A 20,149-nucleotide genomic window follows, 5' to 3' on the forward strand; every position below is an offset into this window, starting at 1 on the left:
GGTTTATCAGTTTAATAAGACTATTTTATTGGGTTTCACACTTTTAAACCTATTAACAGGAAAAAACTTGTTTTTTAGATGATACAAAGAAATTTGATAATAGCGATGATACATTTAATAAATTTTTTCAAAAAAAAAAAAATTATGCAACCACCGTTTGTCTACTTTGATTAAAAATGAAAAAGCCATGTAAATTTTATCCGTTTCACTAACGTTTTTAAATAAAAATAAAGAAGAAAGGAATGCCATATAATTAAAAAATACTAACATTTTACATGTGGATGGTAATGTGACATAGTCACGTAGTTTTTTTTATCTAGGTGGCATGTTTGGTGGAATTTCGTTAAGGGGAGAAGTATTTTTGAGCCAAATATTTAACAGAGGGGTATTTTTGAGCCATTTCAGATAGTTCAGGAGTATTTTTGATCCTTTTTCGAATTCCGTTAGAGGGAGGGGTATTTTTGAGCCAATTATTTAATAAAGAAGTATTTTTGAGCTAAAAATCTAACGAAATGTATTTTTAAGCTATTTCAGATAGTTCAGCATATTTTGAGTCTTTTCCGTTTCTAATATATAGAAAGATAATAGAAAAGAAATAGAAAAGAAAAGAAAATAAACTATTGCGCGAAACAGCACCAACATGCCTTTCTATATATACCACCACCTACTCTCTCAGAGAAACACTGCTTCAGATCTTCCATTTACATTGTATCTTGTCGTTCATACTCTTTACGCCATGTATATCTATGCGCAAAAATTTCATAGAGCCTTCTCTTCTTCCCCGGACAGTCTTCCGCGCATCGTCATACCAATCTGGGTTGAAGTCGTGCTTTCCAAAGGTATTTTCTATTTATTTGAAGCTTTTGCAGTTAATAACTTCAAATCAACTTCTACTCCACTGCCATTTATGATAACTTTCGCCAATTCTTGTGGCATGGGTTGAAAGGATTTCGTCCCTCTTATTTCCATACAAATAGTGTATGGCGTATCTATTTAAACAAGGAAGGTTGATATATGAAACTAAGAGACCAAACAAGCAACTAAGGTTCAAATTATTAATAGTATCCATAATATCTTACATATCTGATTCAAATTCAAAAAAATTAATAACAACATTGTCTTTCTCCTACTTATGTGATTCTACTGTTCTGTTGTGGGGTTTATATTTTCTTTTGGGACTGATTTTATAAATTTTTTTTTGCATTTAGTATGATTTGGGTGTGTTGGGATGTAATTGTATATTTGTTTGTGATTTTTTACTGCATTTTTTTTTATTGTAACTTGAAATAGAGTTTCAAATTTCTGTTTGTTTTTCTCTGTAAACTGATAAAACCATGGATGTGTTGTTTGATAAAAGATACTTTGTTTATTTTCTTTGTATTCTTATTAGAAATAAGTAAATTGTTAGCCTTGCTACTCTTAATTATTGCAAGGACTTTTGCAATCAGTCTATCTTTTATGTAATAAAAGATTATGATGGTTGACTGTATTAGACAAGGCATATAAGCAGAATCTCCAATTCTTGAAGAAGCCTTTTTTATGTCAATCAACAATATATTGCTTATTGATTGTTTGGATTGGTAGGATGATTCATTGGCTGCATAATGATGGGCTAAGTACGTTCATCATCTTAACTGGTTCAAATTTTGGTAAGGAAAAATATGACTGTCCAATTTTTCTCCAAAAGATGCTTAAGTTTTTATATGGATACTTTGAAAGCTAAACATTGATTGATCGCGTAATGATGGTGTTAGTGTGTTCATTGTAGAAACTGATTATTGACAAGAAATAACACTATGTACATTCTTCTATATGAGAGCATATGATTATATATGCTTTGTAACCTAGGTGTTGACTTGTGGAGTGGTGATGGTATTGATGTGTTCAATGTAGAAATTGGTTCGAAACTTTGCATAAGGACAAGAAAAGACGCTAACTTCTTCTACAAGAGATGCATTAATTTTTACATGCTTTGTAAACAAGGTATTGTTGATTTTTACCAATAAAAATAAAATATGAAAAGGGTGATTCTAAAATAACTTGAACACATAAAAGCCTAAGGAATGTGCAAAAGCTGATCATGAAAAACATATGAAAGAAAATGGATCCACAAAGACTCAATCAGAAGTGAGGTAATTTGTAGAGTATTAAGTAGTTCATGAAAATGGTACTATATATATTTATGCTTTAGTGCTTCGGTGCTTTTGTGAATGCAAGAAAGGACTATGTCCCTTCCAATATATTTGATGAACTTGAAATTGCACAAGAAAGAGAGTGAATGGCTGAATAATCCTCTTTGTTCATTTAAATAAGACATTTCATTTTTAACAAGCCAGTTAAATTTGTGTAATGTCATACACTATTTTTGTAATTCTTTCTTTTGTTCCCTGCATTAAGGTATTCTTTTTATGGAAAATCATCTCCAACTCAGCTTCAGAGATTATTCATTTGATTAGTTCCGTTATAAGAATTGTTAGTTTTTCTATTTGATAGATAAATTTAGACAAAAAAATTGGAGAAAGCAATGGTGTCTAAGAGAATATGCTTACTTGAAAATAATTAATCACCTTTCTGATTATATCATAGTTCTATTTTAGTTGGTTTACTTTGAATAAAAGATGTTTGTCTTCCAGCACATGCTAACTAGTCTTGGGATTATCTTCTTAGAACCTATTTTGGATATTTCTATTAATAGAGCACTTCATATGACATGGAGTATTTCTCTATGGATTCCTGTAAGATGGAAAGTTAGCTCCTCTTAGCTGGAGAGTTAGACTTAGACTTATGAACATAGTGCAAAAGATGTAAATTGAATTAACCAGGGATGATTTGATTTGCCTGTCGTTATGATGCATTATCTTTGATTTACATGTTAAAGAGAGTTCCTACAGGGGTGCAAAGAATAATGAGATGTGCCTTGGAATTTTTTGAAGAAGCAATAATGTCGTGGAACCTCTTATAAAGCCCCAATGGTTTGTCGACTACAAAATTATGGCCAAGTAGGCTTTGGATGTTGTTATGGGTGATTATAATCGAAAACTGGAGATCATCCCAAAGAAGTATGTTGATGAATGAAAAAGGTAATTTTTTATTTGGCCCCCCAAAAAGTTTCGATGCATTTGATTATTAAATAAATGCTAGGTTTATACGAGATGCTGATTTGTGCTCTGACATTTTGATGGGTCTATTGACTCTGTTAGGTTCTATTCTATATGTTGTCTTTTGTTCATTGCAGAAATGAGTACTCTATCATTTACTTTTGTGTAAGTATCTCATCAGATATAGATGCATATATGCAAAAAACTTGGCAGCAATTTTTGTTATAAATTTTATATATTAAACTTTATATCAGATGTTTTGTTAAAAAAGTTCGATACAAGATATTTTGTGTCATCTTTCTCATTTCCTAATACCTCGCCTGCTTAAAAATCTATTGTCCTCTACGTCATGAATACTTATGTGATAATCAAGCAGATGGCTTGAGAACTTTCGTGATTGGTGCATCTCAACACAACATTGGTGGGGTCATCATATTCCTTCTTGGTATATGACACTGTGTGATAATGATCAGAAGGAATTTGTTGTCTCTGATGATCAGTAGCTTGTTGCTAGAAATGAAGAGGGAGCTCGAGATTTGGCTGGTAGGAAATCGGGAAGTAGATTGTTGAGCTCTGTCAAGATCCAAATGTGTTGGGTAACTGATTTTCATCTGGTATATTTTCGCTATCTGTATTGGGGTATCCAGATGACAATGCAAATTTCAAAAAAATTTATCCAACTTTAGTTCATCCATACTATATGAACTGAAACCGAACATGATATTCTCTTCTTCTAGGTTGCACGTATGGTGATGCTGAGAATAAAGCTGGGAGGTGATGTATCATTTTTAAAGATTAGAAAACATTGAAAAAACACTCTTTTCTTATAGAGCTTTATACTATTAAGTTGAGTTTCAACAACAACAACAACAAACCCAGTGTATTCCCACCTAGTGGGGCCTGGGGGGTAAGATGTACGCAGTCCATACCTCTACCTCTAAAGAAGTAGAAAGGCTGTTTCCGATAGATCCCCGACTCAAGTCACGAGATACCACACAAACTCATAGTAAAGCACAGAACTAGATTACATAATATAAATACGGCACCCATAAGTATTAGAAAACAGAGGAAAGCACACAGCTTCGTAATAAAACATGGAACATGGAATCATAACAAGAATAAAACCCCCACCAAGTAATTCCCTACACTAGCGACCCAAACCGACGTCTTCTGCCCTAATTTGCGTCCTCCAGACCTTCCTATCTAGGGTCATGTCCTCGATGAGCTGTAACTGCTCCATTAAGTTGAGTTTGATTCTTTGAATTTATTTTAAGAGCAGTTGATATCATTTTCACCTAGATAGTTCTATTTCCATGATTCGTGGCTTTTCCAGTTCTCAAAATTGATTATTAACTAGTGTGTGGTTATGAAAGTTATATTTAGTAGTTTTTATTTCATAAAGTAATTATATAACTTGATCTTTTTGGTGTCGTCACAACAAGTTCTGATTCATTTTAAAATTGTCACTCCTCGAGCCGAGGCCCTAGACGTGGCATGCACCCGATACTATTGCTAGTACGAGCGAACGTTTTGGCATATCACATGAGCATACAGCTAACATAATGAATAGAGAGGAAACATAATAGAATAAGTGTTCTTAAAGGATAAATTCTTTCATAAACGTTCATTAATATCACTTAACGTCTGAAGATACAATAGTCATGACAAATAATACTAAAAATTATAAGACCTGACAACTAAATTAGTCTGTGAAGCCTCTAATAAGTACCAATACTAAAAGGAAAGAAAATATAATGAAGTCATCATATCCCATCCAACCTCCTGATAGAAAAGAGACTCACCAATAGTAGAAGATAGAGATCCTAATGAGGCGCCTAACCGCGGACATGAGAGCCAGAACCTACATCATGAAACGATGTAGCGCCAAAGGCGGTCAATACGTGAAATGTGGACTGATTTTGAAGTGTGTTTCATGTTGTCCTTGTAATCCAAATGAATAGAAGTATACATAAGAACCCTTTCTTAATCCAAATATACAAACAATGATTGCATGAAATCTATTAGGCCCTTTGCCCCTTTTGGTAGATGATCTTCATAGTGTACAAAAGATGTTACAAACTTTCATTGGAAAATTTGTTATGATTCGGACATAATAAGCAAACCACAAGTAAAATAAAAACAAGAACAACACACAGATTTACGTGAAAATCCTTGCGGAAAAACCACGTGCAGAGGCAGAGGAATTTCACTATGAAAGGAGAGGAGTACACTATGGAGACATAATTTCTGAATGTCCAAAATCGACCCACTAATTGCACTTATATAGTATGTGCGTACAAATAAGTCCTAGTCCCAAAAATATATATAAAGGTCACAGCCCGATGCCTACTCTACCACCATAGACGAAAATCACAAATATTGGACGCACCGCAAAACTTTCAGGATCGGACAAACAAAATTCGGATCACAACTCTAAAAAAATCTAAAAACACAATGCAAAAATCGTAAACTCCAATTTTAACTTTTACTCGGATTGTGACTTTGTCAGCAAATTTGGAGCAAATCTTATAAATATATGTCTTAGTCCTCATGAATTTACCTACACTCTTCTCAGTCATAATCCCATAGTAATTTCTTGATTTGAAAATGATCATCGGATTGCCAATTTGAGTAGCATAACGAGCTTTCATTTTTGGATTATGAATCGATGGTTACTAGGGCTTGGGATATCAGACAATTATTGCTTTGGAATAGTTAGATTTCTGTGGAATTTCCTCCACAACTGAGGTCGCCATAGTTGTATTAGTGTTTTTATCTACCAGACGCACCAGTGCCCTAATTTACCTACATCCCCCTAGGATATATGGAGTGTGAGTCTGTTATGAAAAAAGAGGAAGAAAACTACCATTGAGAAATAACTGCCAGGTATTGTATGGAGAGCTTTTTCTGTCTATTTTTTTTTTTTTTCATATGGGATAGAATGTGAAATAAAAATAAGGGTTAATAGAACGTTGATTAAATAACTAAAGACAAAGCAACCCTCATGATTGTAAAGAAACTTTTTTTCTTTTCAACAAATATTTCCATATTACACTTTTTTGAAAATGAAACTAACGTTTAGTATATCAAATAAAATATTCGGATAATTTATGCATTACAATCCAGCCTTACGTTAATATTACCTTATATAATAAAAAGAAAATTTTACATTATTAATCCCCATGTCACTAATCCAAACAAACCCTTAGTGATAAAGATGTATGCCTAGCTTCATTCTGGATTCATAGCTAGTATTAAGTATTTGTGCAATAGCTCACTTCTCCCTCTATAGGATACTTAGGTGACTCATACTATTCTTATATATACAATGTTGTTCGATAGATACCTTCATCGTCCTAGCAAAAACAAAAACTGTGATAAGCGGATATGGATAGACTCATGTGAAAACAAGTATTCATCTGTCTTGAGAATGGGTAAACATTAAAGATCTCATCTTATCCATGATCTTGGCCATAGGAATTAGGATCTAATTTTACACAATACATAACATGAAAGATACAATATAACATACTTTATTTGTTGCATGATATGACAATATCTGAACCTTTTATGCTACAAATAGAGGAGCTATCAAAGAATCTAAATAGAAATTTTGACAAAATCATCACTACTAGGAATTACCCCTATTACAACAAACCTTTTGACAACGGTTTCAAATGCATTACTATAGAGCATCTATTGAAACACTTCCAATCGTTGCAAAAAAAAAAACTGTTTTAGTTGAACTATTTTGTGCTATACATATTGCTATTGATGAATAACCGTGGTAATAGGATGAGTTATAGCAACGGTTGCATGAACCATTGCCATAAAGTCACCTATGATACTACTTAAATGACAAAAAAAGGCTATTACATTTGTTGTAATTTATTCCCTCCCAAAATTTTCACTATATCCGCCAAAAATTTGAATAAAATTTTTCCCATCACTGTTGAAAATTTCCCGATGGCATTTTGCAATCTTTTCTAGCAACACGATGATCCTCCTCCTCCTCCCCTGTCAATGAAGCCTCCACCGTCTCCATCAAGATCTTCGTCACCACACACCGCCAGTATGCTCCATCCACACACCTCACACCACACACCGCCAGTACACTCTGACCTCACACCACCAGTACACTCCGACCACACACCGCCAATACGCGACCACAATCACCACCAATCGATCACCAGTGCTCCGACCAGAAACCAGCTTCTTCACTGCTCTGACAACCACTTCGATTTCAGCTCTCAATTTGCACTTCAATTTCCGAGCAAATTTGGGGTTTTCTTCTTTAATTTGGTGATTTTAAGGTTAGTGTATTCTTCTAATTTATTGAGTCAACCTTTTGTATGACTATTGCTATGTTTCTTTAAGTTCTGATGAGGAATTAGACCCTGAAGAGCTTGAAAATATTCTTGCTAAACTTTACGAGGCTGTGAAATCTGATGTTAGGCAGGTGTCTATTCGGAACGCTTTTGGCATCATACTTCTTAGAACTGGTCGTAGGGGACCTCAAGTGGTAAAAACCCTATGGGTTACACAAATAATCACAAAACGGCGTACAAGCGTGTATATGTCACTAGATTTCTCTTATCCTTTTAAGTCCTGCACATTTGATCATATCTACTGATGATTCAAATTGGCCGCTGGAACTTCTCCCTTTCATTAGAAACAAAGGAGTCTTCAGTATCACGTCTTATTTAAGTCATGTGAAGAATGAAATTTGAGTTATGAAGGCTTGAATGTTCCAAATGAAATTAGGTTTACCAATGTTTCTTCAAGCTGAAGAAAAATCCTACCCAGTATGTCTATAAAAGAGAGAGAAAAGGTCAATTGACTCATACTATGTTGAGATTATAGAAAATGTGCCTAAGCTTTTCCAACCTAGTAATGTGGCTCTTAGCTGCTCACTCTGATTGCATCACTGGAAAAAATGATGCAATAGCTTCAGATAGATGGGGTTTGAAGCTGATAATGTCATAAACTTACCACTCAAAAACAAAGTATACGTATCTTAGATTTCTAAAACATACTTTTTCTTATTACGGTGGTGTTCGGGCTAGCTTCTTTGCATCTCGACTATTCCCCGGCACCTTTTTCCTCCCATCAGGACAAGTACCTGGTAACTCTGGCAGCTGAGGCTTAGGCAGATTGGAAAAATCACATGGTTCTGGGATTTGAACCTGAGACCTCATAGTTCTCCCACATCGATGACCACTTGGCCACACCTTTTGGGCGCTTAAAAAGCATATTGTATTCTGATGGAAGTCATGGTCATTCCATTAAGAGAGAAGTGTTTATGTTGTAGGCAGGGACACCATTTTAGGAAGTAACCTAGTTATTCCACCATAATAAATGGGAGAACCTCGAGGTATTACAAACCATAATAAGAAGTGTTTATGTTGTAGGCACTTATGATCCTTTTCATATGTTTCTTGTTTTTTCCTGTACTAGTATTAAAAAAACATTTTTATGATATATCCGATGAATGATTCTACAAAAACATACCCAGTATAATCCCTCCTTGACAAGGTCCTTCTGTTGGTTATCTTCATTCACTTTGAGGTTCTATGCTCCTTCCTTATATAGCTTTTCCTAAAATGCTAATTCATGTTTGCCGGATAGTGTCTACCACAGGAAATGAGTAGAGAAAAAAATTGATGCCTTAATTTGGTGATAATCAAATTGTAATCCTCCATAGGATGTTCTGTTTCTGTCCTTGTACATTAATCAGGTAAAGTATGTCAGTTTCCGTAATCTCTTCCTCTTGCTTTCCAAACCGATAGAACAGGCATGTTGCAGAAAGAACAGGAAAAGATAATAGAGAGAATTGATTTCCATTCGCTTCCCAAGAAAAAAAAGAATTGATGTCCATTCACATGCAACAGTAGAATAATCTTTAGCCCCTCCAGGATGCCTTTTGCAAGCAAAGTAACCAGCAATTAAACATATTTCTTTTCTCAACTTATCTCCAGTTAGGATAGTACCTGCTGAGTGACTTCCCAGCAAAGGTAGCTGTCAGTATAGGAACCTTAGGGCTCCACATTGCCAGTGGTGGGATACTATGTCTCTCTTGAGGAAGCAATTCTAAATGCATTTACTTATAAGGAAAGAGGACATGGACAGGTAAACAAGAACAAATTGATCTAAGTAGGATAAAAATGTAATCAATTTCTACTCATCAAAAATGAAAAACAATTTTTTTTAATAAATTTCTAAGCTGCTCTTTGCCGGTGTGCTACAGAATCCCTTTATATAGTTTCATGACATTTAAATATGTTATTTTCTCATTTTGTGTTGGAGTTATAAAGGATCCTAATTGGAGACAAATATGAGCACTTGAAGCAACTTTATATGACTATTGATTTTACTAAAGTTCACCCTATTAATTTTTGTGAGAAATGTTTAATATAGCACTTGGAACTGTATGTCGTTTTGATTTCCTTCTTTTGATCAGTGGTACTATGTTTTTTTTCTTACTTAGGATCCTAAGTTTCTGTCGGAAATGTCAAGAACTTATCAATCTGTGAAATGTGATAAGGCTTGTCCCTGTGACCTTAAAAGGCAGCAATGTATTTATGAAAGACTATATGCTGAGATAAGTTCAAGATTTGGGTTGCTTGGAGAGGACATCTTATCTTTTGGAAATCTTAGTGAGCTTGGACCGCAACGAGCTGTTTTTGGATCTGAAATTGCGGAAACTGGTGATATTTACACCCAACGTGCAGATGGTATAATGGGCTTGGGCCCAGGGGATGTCAGTGTAGTTGATCAACTTGTTGAAAAACATGTAATCAGTGATTCTTTCTCCTTGTGCTATGGAGGTATGGATTTTGGTGGTGGGTTGATGGTTCTTGGTGGAATAAACCCCCCAGCTCACATGGTCTTTACTAAATCAGATTTTGGTCACAGGTATGTATTGGAAATAATTTTTTATATACATAGGAATGTTAGGTCTCCTCCTAACAAGTACACTTGATAAATCTTACGAATTTACTCTAGTCTCAGATGGCAACAGCCTGTACTACAATATTTAGCTGAAGGAGATACTTGTAGCTGGGAAGCCGTTGAAAATAAATCCTCGGGTTTTTGGTGGAAAACATGGGACTATTCTTGATAGTGGTACAACCTATTCTTACTTTCCAGAAGCAGCATTTATAGCTTTCAAGAGTGCTGTAAGATATTGTTATCTACATATTTGCCAATATTTCTATCATTTGTTTGATCCTAATCTGCCTGAAAAAGAGTAGCGGTGGAAAAACGCTATTGGTGAGAAGAATAGGGTTATGAGCTACGTACACCCCACTCTCCCCAGACCCCACTCGTATGAACACTGGGTATGTTGTTGTTGATGTTAGGAGGTAATATTTTCAATATATACAGAGTTCCTTGCAAGTTTCTAGACATCTTTGATGTTGTATTTCATTGCTTTTGCTACATTATGTTTAGTGAACGGAAAAGTGGATCATTAGGGGGTTATATCTTTAAATGCAACTAAGTCTATGCCTTTCTGGATGAGCCTCTTCACTTTTCTTTTCAGGTGATAAAAGAGCTTCATTCTCTTAAACAGATCAAAGGGCCTGATCCTAGTTTTAATGATATTTGCTTTTCATGGGCTGGAAGGTATTATATGAAGAATTCTGAAATTAATTTGACATCTTATGATTTTCTTGTTTAAATTTGTTTTCTTCCTATTGTTGGCGTTACCCATATTATTATTATCATATATGTTCCAGCGACATTTCACTACTCGCAAAGAACTTTCTGCTTGTTGATATGGTATTTAGGGATGGAAATAAACTAATCTTGTTTAAATATCTTTTCTTCCTACTGCTGGTTTTACCCATATTATTAATATTATATATATTCGAGCGACGAGTCACAACTCGTAAAGAACTTTCTGCCTGTTGATATGGTATTTGGCGATGGAAATAAACTAACTCTCTCTCCTGAAAACTACTTGTTCCAGGTAAGCATCTTATTCTGCTTTAGTACTTTATTAACGATCTTGCCCGACACTATTTTGGAGTCAGATCTACTGGCTTCTTTTTCTTTTTACTATTTTGTATTGATTATCTTCCCCCTTTTCCATTGTACCTTGTATGTTTTAAAGCACTTCAAAGTACGTGGTGCTTATTGCCTAGGAATTTTCCCGAATGAAAAGAATCCAACTAGTCTTCTTGGAGGTACTTCTCACTACTTGACAAGGTTCATCTTCCTGACTCTTCCCTTGTTGAAACATGCATGCTTCTATTTGCAACAGGAATTTGTTCACAATACTCTTGTAACTTATGATCGTGAGAAAATGAAAGAATTGGTTTTTGGAAAACTAATTGTCCCGAGTTATGGTACAGACAGAATTCATCTCCTCCACCTCCATCTCCATCTACACCAGTGGTTTCATGCTTGGACAACCGAAACTCCACTGCACATATGTCTCCTTCGCCAGCTCCTAGCGGACCTCCTGGGTACAATATACCTGGTATGAAGAGACAGCTTTTCTCCACATAGTATTTCTACTTGAAGGTTACTCTATCCATTAGGGTGCTGTCATAACTAGAACTGCTTTTGTTTTAGCATTTCTACTAGGAAGTTCTGAAGCTGTATAGATTAATTAAAACATAGGGTCATTTTGATTAAACTGCAAATCTCTAATAACGACTTCAAGAAACACTGAAAACTCTTAGCCCCCTTTTATCCCCTTTCCACTTTTTTTCCAACTCTCCGAATTTACCTCATATTTTAATTTGTCGAGATTGCAGATATACTCAGACCTTTGATTTAGTGCCAATTACCAAAGCAGTGTGTTCGTCTTTTTGATATATTTGATATTTTAGTGGACAACACTACTTCACTACATAAATGGTCATTTTGAAATTTGCTATTCTTGAAAGATGAGCCTTGAAATAAGAATATGTAGTGAGTTAGCTAGTTTTGTTTATTAGTGAACTTGTGTAAAGTTCAAAGTAAATTTTCTTTGTGGAACCTCTGCAGATCAAATTACTGCAGCTAATGTTGCCGAAGAGTGTTTACTAGCATCTTTGAAAGCAGACTCGAAAGCAGCTCACATTTGGACAAGTGTAGCTAATGCTTATTACTTGATGAGTGATCATAGGAGCTCTGCTAAATGCTTGGAAAAGGTGCTTCCTCTTCAAGCTTGAAACCTCTCTTTTATCTAATGTATAAGTAAATTACACTCTTTTACTTTAATGAGTAGGTAGGAAAAATTGAACCCAATTGTTTAGCAGTAAGATATGCTGTTGGAGTTCACCGCATCAGGGATGCAGAATCTCAATGAGCAGCTCTCATGGGCGGGTATTGAGATGGAGTTCATCTCATATAATGTATAAGCTTGTTGTATATTTTGAATTATGATATTATTAATGAATGATTTTGTTTTGTGATGTGTATATATTGTGTTAATTTATCATGTATGTTAATATAAATTTACCTTAATACGAGTGACTATTTATATAAATCGTTCCAATTTAATAACATGTGGCAATAATTGTTGCTATAGATCAATAAACTATTGCAATAGGTAGTCAAAAAGCATTGCAACAGAATAACAAAAGCATTGCAATAGATGCTATTGCAACAGTTAGTAACCGTTGCAATAGATGAAAATAGGTGTCCCAATAAGTAATGAAATAGTTGTAAAATGTACTCAAAAAGCGTAGCAACAGAATAACAAAAACGTCGCAATAGAGGCTGTTACAACGATTTAATGTTGTTGCAATAGATTCTATTGCAACGGCTAGAAACCATTGTAATAGATGAAAATAGGCGTCTCAATAAGTCAAAATAACCGTCGCCATAGGTGAAGGCGACGGTTGTCTGAAACCGTTCAACCGTTGCATAAATTGTTGTCATAGACCTATCTCAATGCCCACCTATAGGACGATTGTTGAACCGTTGTGGTAGAGCTGTGGCAACGATTTTGTTGTCTATTGCGACGGATTTGCAACTGTCACCATTGGGGTATTTTCTAGTAGTATCAAAATTTAGGTTGAGCTGTTCATTTGTGAGGCAATTGTATTTTTAAAGAAGTTTTCAGTTTTCCTGGAAAAGGTTTTCAATCAAACACCAGCAGAAAGGAGTGTTTTATTTTTTTCGTCTATAATGGTCTTTGGCTTGAGTTTCATTTTCTTAATCAATAAGGGTGAATTTTATAAATGGATTATTTAACAAGGAACAAACATCATTTTCATAAGTCAAGTGATTTTCATAAGTCAAGTGGCCTAAGTAAGCTAACAAGAAAATACATTTAAGTTTATTAAGGTTGTGTAGATTTTTCCTGCTGCCAAAAATTGGTTTCGCTTTCTCCAAATACACAAAAAGAAGGTTGATGACTTTTCCTTTCCTTCTCAAAGAGGGGATTTGATCATTTAAATTTATGTCACCAATTACTTCACACCGCCTCGAAAGACTATCTGTTTTATCTGATCGCGATGAGATATCACTAGTTCAGTCGTTTTCTTTTTTCTATTTGTCTCGCATGTTACTACTGATTTTAGATGATTAGTGTTATAGATGGAACATGTCTTGTAACTGTCTTGTCATTTTAGCTTCGCGGATCAAAGGAAGCACATGTATGTGGAATATCATTTACTCCAAGGGATGATATCTAAATAGAGGAAAATAAATAGAACCTACAAATTTTCTAGTTGACTTAACCATGAATTACTACGTTATACACTTGTAAGAAAGTCTTTGAGTGTTCTCTTTAATCTAGCATAGTAGTTTCACCAATGTTATTTGTATGTCCGTCTATTTTGTCCTCTTCATTTATATTTGATGATTCTGTGAACTGAAGCCACCTAGCATTTGCAATTAGATATCTTAATATTTTTATTAATCATGAAATTATATATTCACTCGTAATCAAATAAACTTGTAATTAGTTAATAATATCATATATAGAAACACGGTAAACAAAAAATATAACATTTTAATTAAGTTTTTTAGCAAAAAATAAAGATTATAAAATTCAAATTAATTCAAATTTTATCTCAAATAAACAACAATTCTTTTTGTTTTCCAAAGTAATTTAAGAATATTGTGTCACGACCCGAGCCAAGGCCCTAGCCGCGACGAGCATCCCAACCATGATGGCTCGAGCGCCCTTCACTATATGGCAACCATGCACACATTCATATACTATAAAGGAACATGCGGAAATACTCAACAATACGGAATCATGGTCAACATTAAAATTCAACTGAACAAATTTGGGGTGAAACCCATAAATCTATAACAACAACTAATATAAGTCTGCGACTGCAACTTCCGACCCCCAAGTCTACTGCTGAAAGGGACTTCGGGACTGTACCTCAGATCCAAAAATATAGGGGGTCAATACAGATGTACTGGTACGTAGAAAAGTCCAAATAAAATACTGGTATATAAAGTAAGAGCATTTCATGAAATGTATGTCATCATAAAACATTTGAAAATCCATGAGAATAACCAATAGGCTTTTAAAACGTTTCTGTGAATCTCAACTCTATAGTCTTTGTCTTACTTCTGAGTTAGGTGGTACACCTAACAAGTCTACGACCCCATGGGATATATGGAAACCTTCTTTGACTCGGCGGCCAAGCCCCCAACCCATGTTCGCTGCTAGGGTTGGAGTTTCTTATTCTGATACACCAGAGGGCACTAGGCCAACATATAATCCCTCTTTGGGGACAAAATAACCCATATCGACAAAACACAATTTTGAACAATGAGTGTCTAACTCATGCCTTCTTCGGGTAACCACAAAACTCTCTATTAGGCCGATTTTTAACCTTTAATAAACATGCATCTTTTTGAACTAAAAGTCTGAAAATCTAAATAAAATCTGTATAATATTCTGAGTTTATCATGGAATCATCTATTTTGGTGTCGTTATACCAAGATTTACAAGCCATATTTTCTAAGACATAAAATATCATGTACAACTCTTTCATTAAAAACAATGATCAGGCCACCAAAATATTAAAACAATACAAGAGAATTCATATTTAAAAATATATGTTAAACCATGCAAAATTTTCTCTATTCAACATTTCAGAAAATGGTAGACAATTTCTCAAAATAAACATGCAATTCCTTTGATTATCACATTTAGCATTTAAAAACAAGAAATTATCCCTCTTGTCAATTCTAACCAATATAAAATTCATACAAGATAGTAAAGCTATTGACTCATACTTTAAGGCATGCAACTTAGTAACCCATAATTCGTAAAACAAGAAGTAACGCAATGAGAGAGGAGAAATTCATTACTCATGCTCTCAATTCATATTTCAATACTGAAAAATACATATATACATATACACAAGAAAAATCAAGATTAAGGGAAGACCTCAAGACCAAAACATAATATTATTGACAGAGTTCACAATGCATGTTTTTTTAATGAAATTCAAGAACCCTTTGTAAATATATGATTTCTAAACATTCAAAAAATTATTAAAATGTTTTCACCATGCCTATGTTGTTTAGAAAAACTCCACATACTTTAGATTACTTGGTTCGAAGAATAGAACCCGAATCTTGATTTTTTTCTTGGAAATCTTGGACTAAGAGCTTGATCCTAGATCTTTAGGAAAGGAGTTTAGGGTTTAGTTCTTGATGGAATTGAGTAATTTTGGGCATATAATTTTAAAATAACACTTTAGTCTTCTGTTTTCATGACTTGGGGCCTTAGGGAAATGATAATACTATCCTTCAGAATTTAATTTCACAACTAGAACCCATTTTTGGCACCCACCGCGATGAAATGACACCCTCATCGCTATACTCACCGCAATGTGGTGAAAATTGTGGTGAGTCACTGGAACTGACCATTGCTGCTTTGCTCTTCACCACGATGCGGTTAGGGTCCCATCGCTATAGTCACCGCGACGCGGTTAAATCTCGGTGACCTTCTATTTTAAAAATCCAAAAACACCTTAAACCCCATCCAAAAAATCCAAAACTCCCTTGAGACATCCCCTTTTAACCTCTAAATACGAATCAACTCAAAAATCAACTTCTCGGGGTCGGAAAGGTCGATTAAGAAATTATTGAAGTTCCAAAGCTTAGAATATGACTAACACTTGGAAAATTTTCAGGTTACTACCTCTTTAAGCACGCTACTAAGGGGGTTATCAAGTAAAAAAGACTACGGGGTGTTACATATTGACCGTATTTACTATATGCATATCCAAATATGAAAACTACTCATTTACTACCTATCATTCTTAGTATTTAATACGTACAAGAGAACTTCATTAAGAATTAATTACTGATACAATGTATGCATTATGGAAGACATGATATACATATTTGAATAATGCTTATGAATGATGATTCATGTCAAGAGAAATATAATACTGGTGTATTTTTGAAAAAAATTAGAGAGAGAAATTGATAGAAACATATATAGACATTAGATTACAAGAATCATTCAACTAGAATCTATTATTCTCCTTGAGTCTTCTAATTTATTATTCTCATTCAAGAATATGAAGAGAAGTGTGAAGAGTGTGAAGAGAAGTGTGAACGACGTGATGAGAGAGAGGGGGAATACAAACAGTCCTCCACATGGCATCATCTGAGTGGCATTATTCTTTGGCTCGCTGCCCACAAAGCTACCCCGCCCCCAAATAGATCAAAGTGTGAAAAGTGTGAATGGTAAGATGAGAGAGAGGGGGCATACATCCTGTTCTCCATATGGCATTATTTGAGTGGCAAATTCTTTGGCTTCTTCCCACAAAGATAAGCGCCCCACCCACTTAGTCTTCCATATGTCAGTGTTTTGTGTTGGATGTTTTTGTATGTGTTGAGTTTTATGTTGTGAAGTGACGTGTTTTTGTATGTGTTGTATGTATGTAGATACTCTCTCCCTCTCTCTAAAACCTTTTCTTTCTTTCTCTCACTCGATACGTTTGGTTGTCTTAAAAAACTTGCTTTATGTCCCTCCCTCCCTCTCTTTTGTGAGGTTTGAACCATAGGTAAGGTAGGTATGTGCTAATATTTATCTGGGTTGCTCTCATTTTTAAGAAAAAGAATTGAAGTTGATTGCTTTTTTGTGCTTGTTTTTAATTTTATTCTGAGTTGATTCTTGTGTGCTTTACTGTCCATTCTGATGTGTGTATGGAATGCTGTGTTTTTAAGCTATTTTTGCTGTAAAGTTTTGATCTATGGTGATTTTGAATTGAAATGGTTGAATGGTTTTAGAAAGTTTGATCATTGACGGTTTATTTCAGCTATTTTCTTTATCTAGTTAAGTTTTAAGTTAGGTTTAAACATTCCTTAATTGTGATGGTGCTGTTTTCTTTATAAATTTGAGATGTTAACTTAGGTCTTAATGAAAATTTAATTGCAACTGTCTAGTTTTCTTTATTTGCCTTAATGTTAACTTGGTTTTAACAATTCTTTAATTTCCATTATATTGTTTTCCTTATCGGGTTGAATTATAACTCAGGTTAATATAATTCTATTATTGCTTTAAAAATTGCAAATAGACATTTTATCGTATCCTACACTAATCCTTGTCTGTAATCTGCAGATATTTACTATAATTTTCTTCAACTATTCATTTAACAAGATGTCAGTGATGCTTCAGATTCAGGTATGATTGTCATCAGGGAAGAGAGTAAGGTTTCTGATACATATTATATGGGATTTTTAGTAGTTTATTTGGTTGGATATTGAACTTTCACCTTGTTGGTGAGGGTTCTACTCCCCAACTTATAATCTACTCCCACATTTCGTCTTCCCCTACCCACATTTTTAAAAAAAAAGTACATCCAAATATTTGAATAAAAGATGAGTTTTCTCCATACCGAACTCCCCCTTCATCTTCTATTTTTGTACTTTAAATATATATTCCTCATCCCTCTCTACCTAAATTGTTGAACATGAACGTAATCAAAATACCGGAATACAATGGACATAAGGGTATCTGGATGTATGAATGCATCCATTGTAAAAAGAACTTCTTCTAAAGCGAGGCCATAGAAGGCCATACCAGGCATCACTTCAAGGATGGGTGGGTTAAAGGAACCCCCCACAACAAAAAGTTTGTGAAACTTTCTAATTATCAGCAGCAACTAGGTTCTGCTAATGTAACGCCCCGAGACTATACCCTGGGCATCACACGGTGCTTACAACCCCGAAGGACCACAAGCTAACCCATGACTCGTACCTGCTGTGAGCACTAAAAAATATTCATGAAAGATATGCGGAAGTAAAATTGAAAATGCCATATGGTTCATGATACCGAATCTAAACTGAATACATCTATAGAATAACTACTAACCGATAACGTCTGAAAAGTCTCGAAATATCTGAAATAAAAGATTTGATTGGACAGGCCCCAACTAACTCACAACTGTTGTCTGAAATAACTAAAATACTTAAATAATATAATGGCTAAATAAATATCACATCTTCGATGGATGAGGACTCACTACTGTAGCTGCGATTGATAGACTGATCTCGCTAAGTATACAGGAACTCGAGCGTCTGAACCTATGATATGAGACATCATAGTGCAAAGAGAGAGTATGCGTCAGTACTTTGAATGTACTGGTATGCTAGGTGAGGCTAGGATGATATGCATGGGTCCATATACATAAGGTGATAACTGACTGATTGAACATCATGAAGTAATGCGATAAGAGTATATGCAAAACTGTAACTACTGAACATACTGAACATGCAATACTGTGCATATAGGTATACATCGTGTATCTGAGATAATACAGAATTTGAGTTCTGAATTCTGATGGCTGAGTAACTGATAACTGATAGCATGGTTCTGTAGAACTGACTGAGTTCTCTACTGAATACTAAGACTAAAACTGTAACTATGGGAGTGTGCATCTAATCGATATACCCCGATATTGATTGATTTAGGGTCTAACCTGTGACCCCCATTGGAAGGGTGTTAGCACCTTGCCACGGGAGACTAAGAATGCTGTGTCAACCCTCATTTGGCAGGAAGACTTAGGATATATATATATAATTGCATCAACCCTAGTCTTGCAGTAGGACGTCTTACCCTACGCTGTCTACGTAGTTTTTAAACTCAGGGATTGCCACTAAGGGTCAAACCCTATACTCACAGGAATGCCCCTATCCCTGGGTTTACTCGATGCTGAATACTACTCCCAACTGAACCGACACTGATTCCTAGATAGTGCTAAGATTGACTGAACTCAAGATGGTTCTATTAACTGACCGGATATGACTGTTTGGGATACTACACGGTCATTCTTGTACGACTAAAAACTGAGTAAGCAGCTAATTTTGGGTATATATTACCCCAGGACTCGATAGCATTATTAAGGGAACCATATCACAAGTTTAAAGAATTACAATTAGGATGTCATGCACAAATCATTCACATAAGCATTTTATCAAACATTTGGGGGGCATGGTTTTTGAACATGAGGAAAATAACATGGGATTATCATTATTACAACATTCAATTCACAATTCATAGGTTATGACATGAGGAGTACATAAATCAACACACATACTAGTTTATTTACTTGAAACTCATAATCTTCTTCGTTTAAAACCCATGAGATCAACACATACATGAACACTAATCAATTTAGAATATAAATCATAATTTAAATCTTGCAAAAAGGTGGAGGGTGGGTCTTGAACTCAAAGGGTGGAAGGAAACCCAAGGATGAACACCAAACATACCTGAGTAGTTGAATTCTCGAAGTTTCTTGGTGGATTCCTTGAGAATTGAACTTGATTATTGAAGGCTTGGCTTTGTTTTCTTGAAAGAGAATTAATTTCTTAAAGTGTAATGTGTGAATAATGGGGCATATAATGCCCTTTTACGTTTTAATTCCTTCTTTAGGACTAGTTTCAGGCTTTGTGGAAAAGACAAAACGGTCCCTGGTAATTAATCATGGAGCTGGGCAAAATCCTGATTTTGACACATGGATAGATGCGGTACAATCACATTGAGCCACTGAAAAACTGAAAACTGTGGTCTGGAAGCTTGGCATGATGCGGCACAATTGCGGTACCCCACTGGATGCAAATTT

General features: G+C 34.9%; 1 protein-coding gene across 38 annotated transcripts; it reads left to right on the top strand.

Annotated features, from left to right (window-relative positions):
* Positions 1-603: 603 nt before the first annotated feature.
* On the top strand, positions 604-12,511 carry LOC107852710. Of its 38 annotated transcripts, none has more exons than XR_007052093.1 (9): positions 619-839; positions 1,585-1,649; positions 2,934-3,080; positions 9,586-10,013; positions 10,104-10,276; positions 10,642-11,287; positions 11,365-11,583; positions 12,096-12,241; positions 12,319-12,511. XR_007052093.1 is itself a non-coding variant. In XM_047406434.1 (9 exons), the coding sequence occupies exons 6-9, from the start codon at positions 11,014-11,016 to the stop codon at positions 12,397-12,399; spliced, it is 651 nt and encodes a 216-aa protein (XP_047262390.1). In that variant the 5' UTR covers positions 619-839; positions 1,585-1,649; positions 2,879-3,080; positions 3,475-3,712; positions 9,586-10,013; positions 10,104-11,013; the 3' UTR covers positions 12,400-12,511. The 38 variants fall into 38 exon arrangements, 15 of the variants coding, with proteins under 15 accessions (XP_047262390.1, XP_047262391.1, XP_047262400.1 ...); XR_007052098.1 differs by having other exon boundaries at positions 10,104-10,223; positions 10,642-11,070; positions 11,215-11,287; positions 12,096-12,511; XM_047406434.1 differs by adding an exon at positions 3,475-3,712 and having other exon boundaries at positions 2,879-3,080; positions 10,104-11,309; positions 11,456-11,583.
* The last annotated feature ends 7,638 nt before the right edge of the window (positions 12,512-20,149 follow it).

This window comes from Capsicum annuum, chromosome 2, assembly GCF_002878395.1.
Source record: "Capsicum annuum cultivar UCD-10X-F1 chromosome 2, UCD10Xv1.1, whole genome shotgun sequence".
Taxonomy (NCBI): domain Eukaryota; kingdom Viridiplantae; phylum Streptophyta; class Magnoliopsida; order Solanales; family Solanaceae; genus Capsicum; species Capsicum annuum.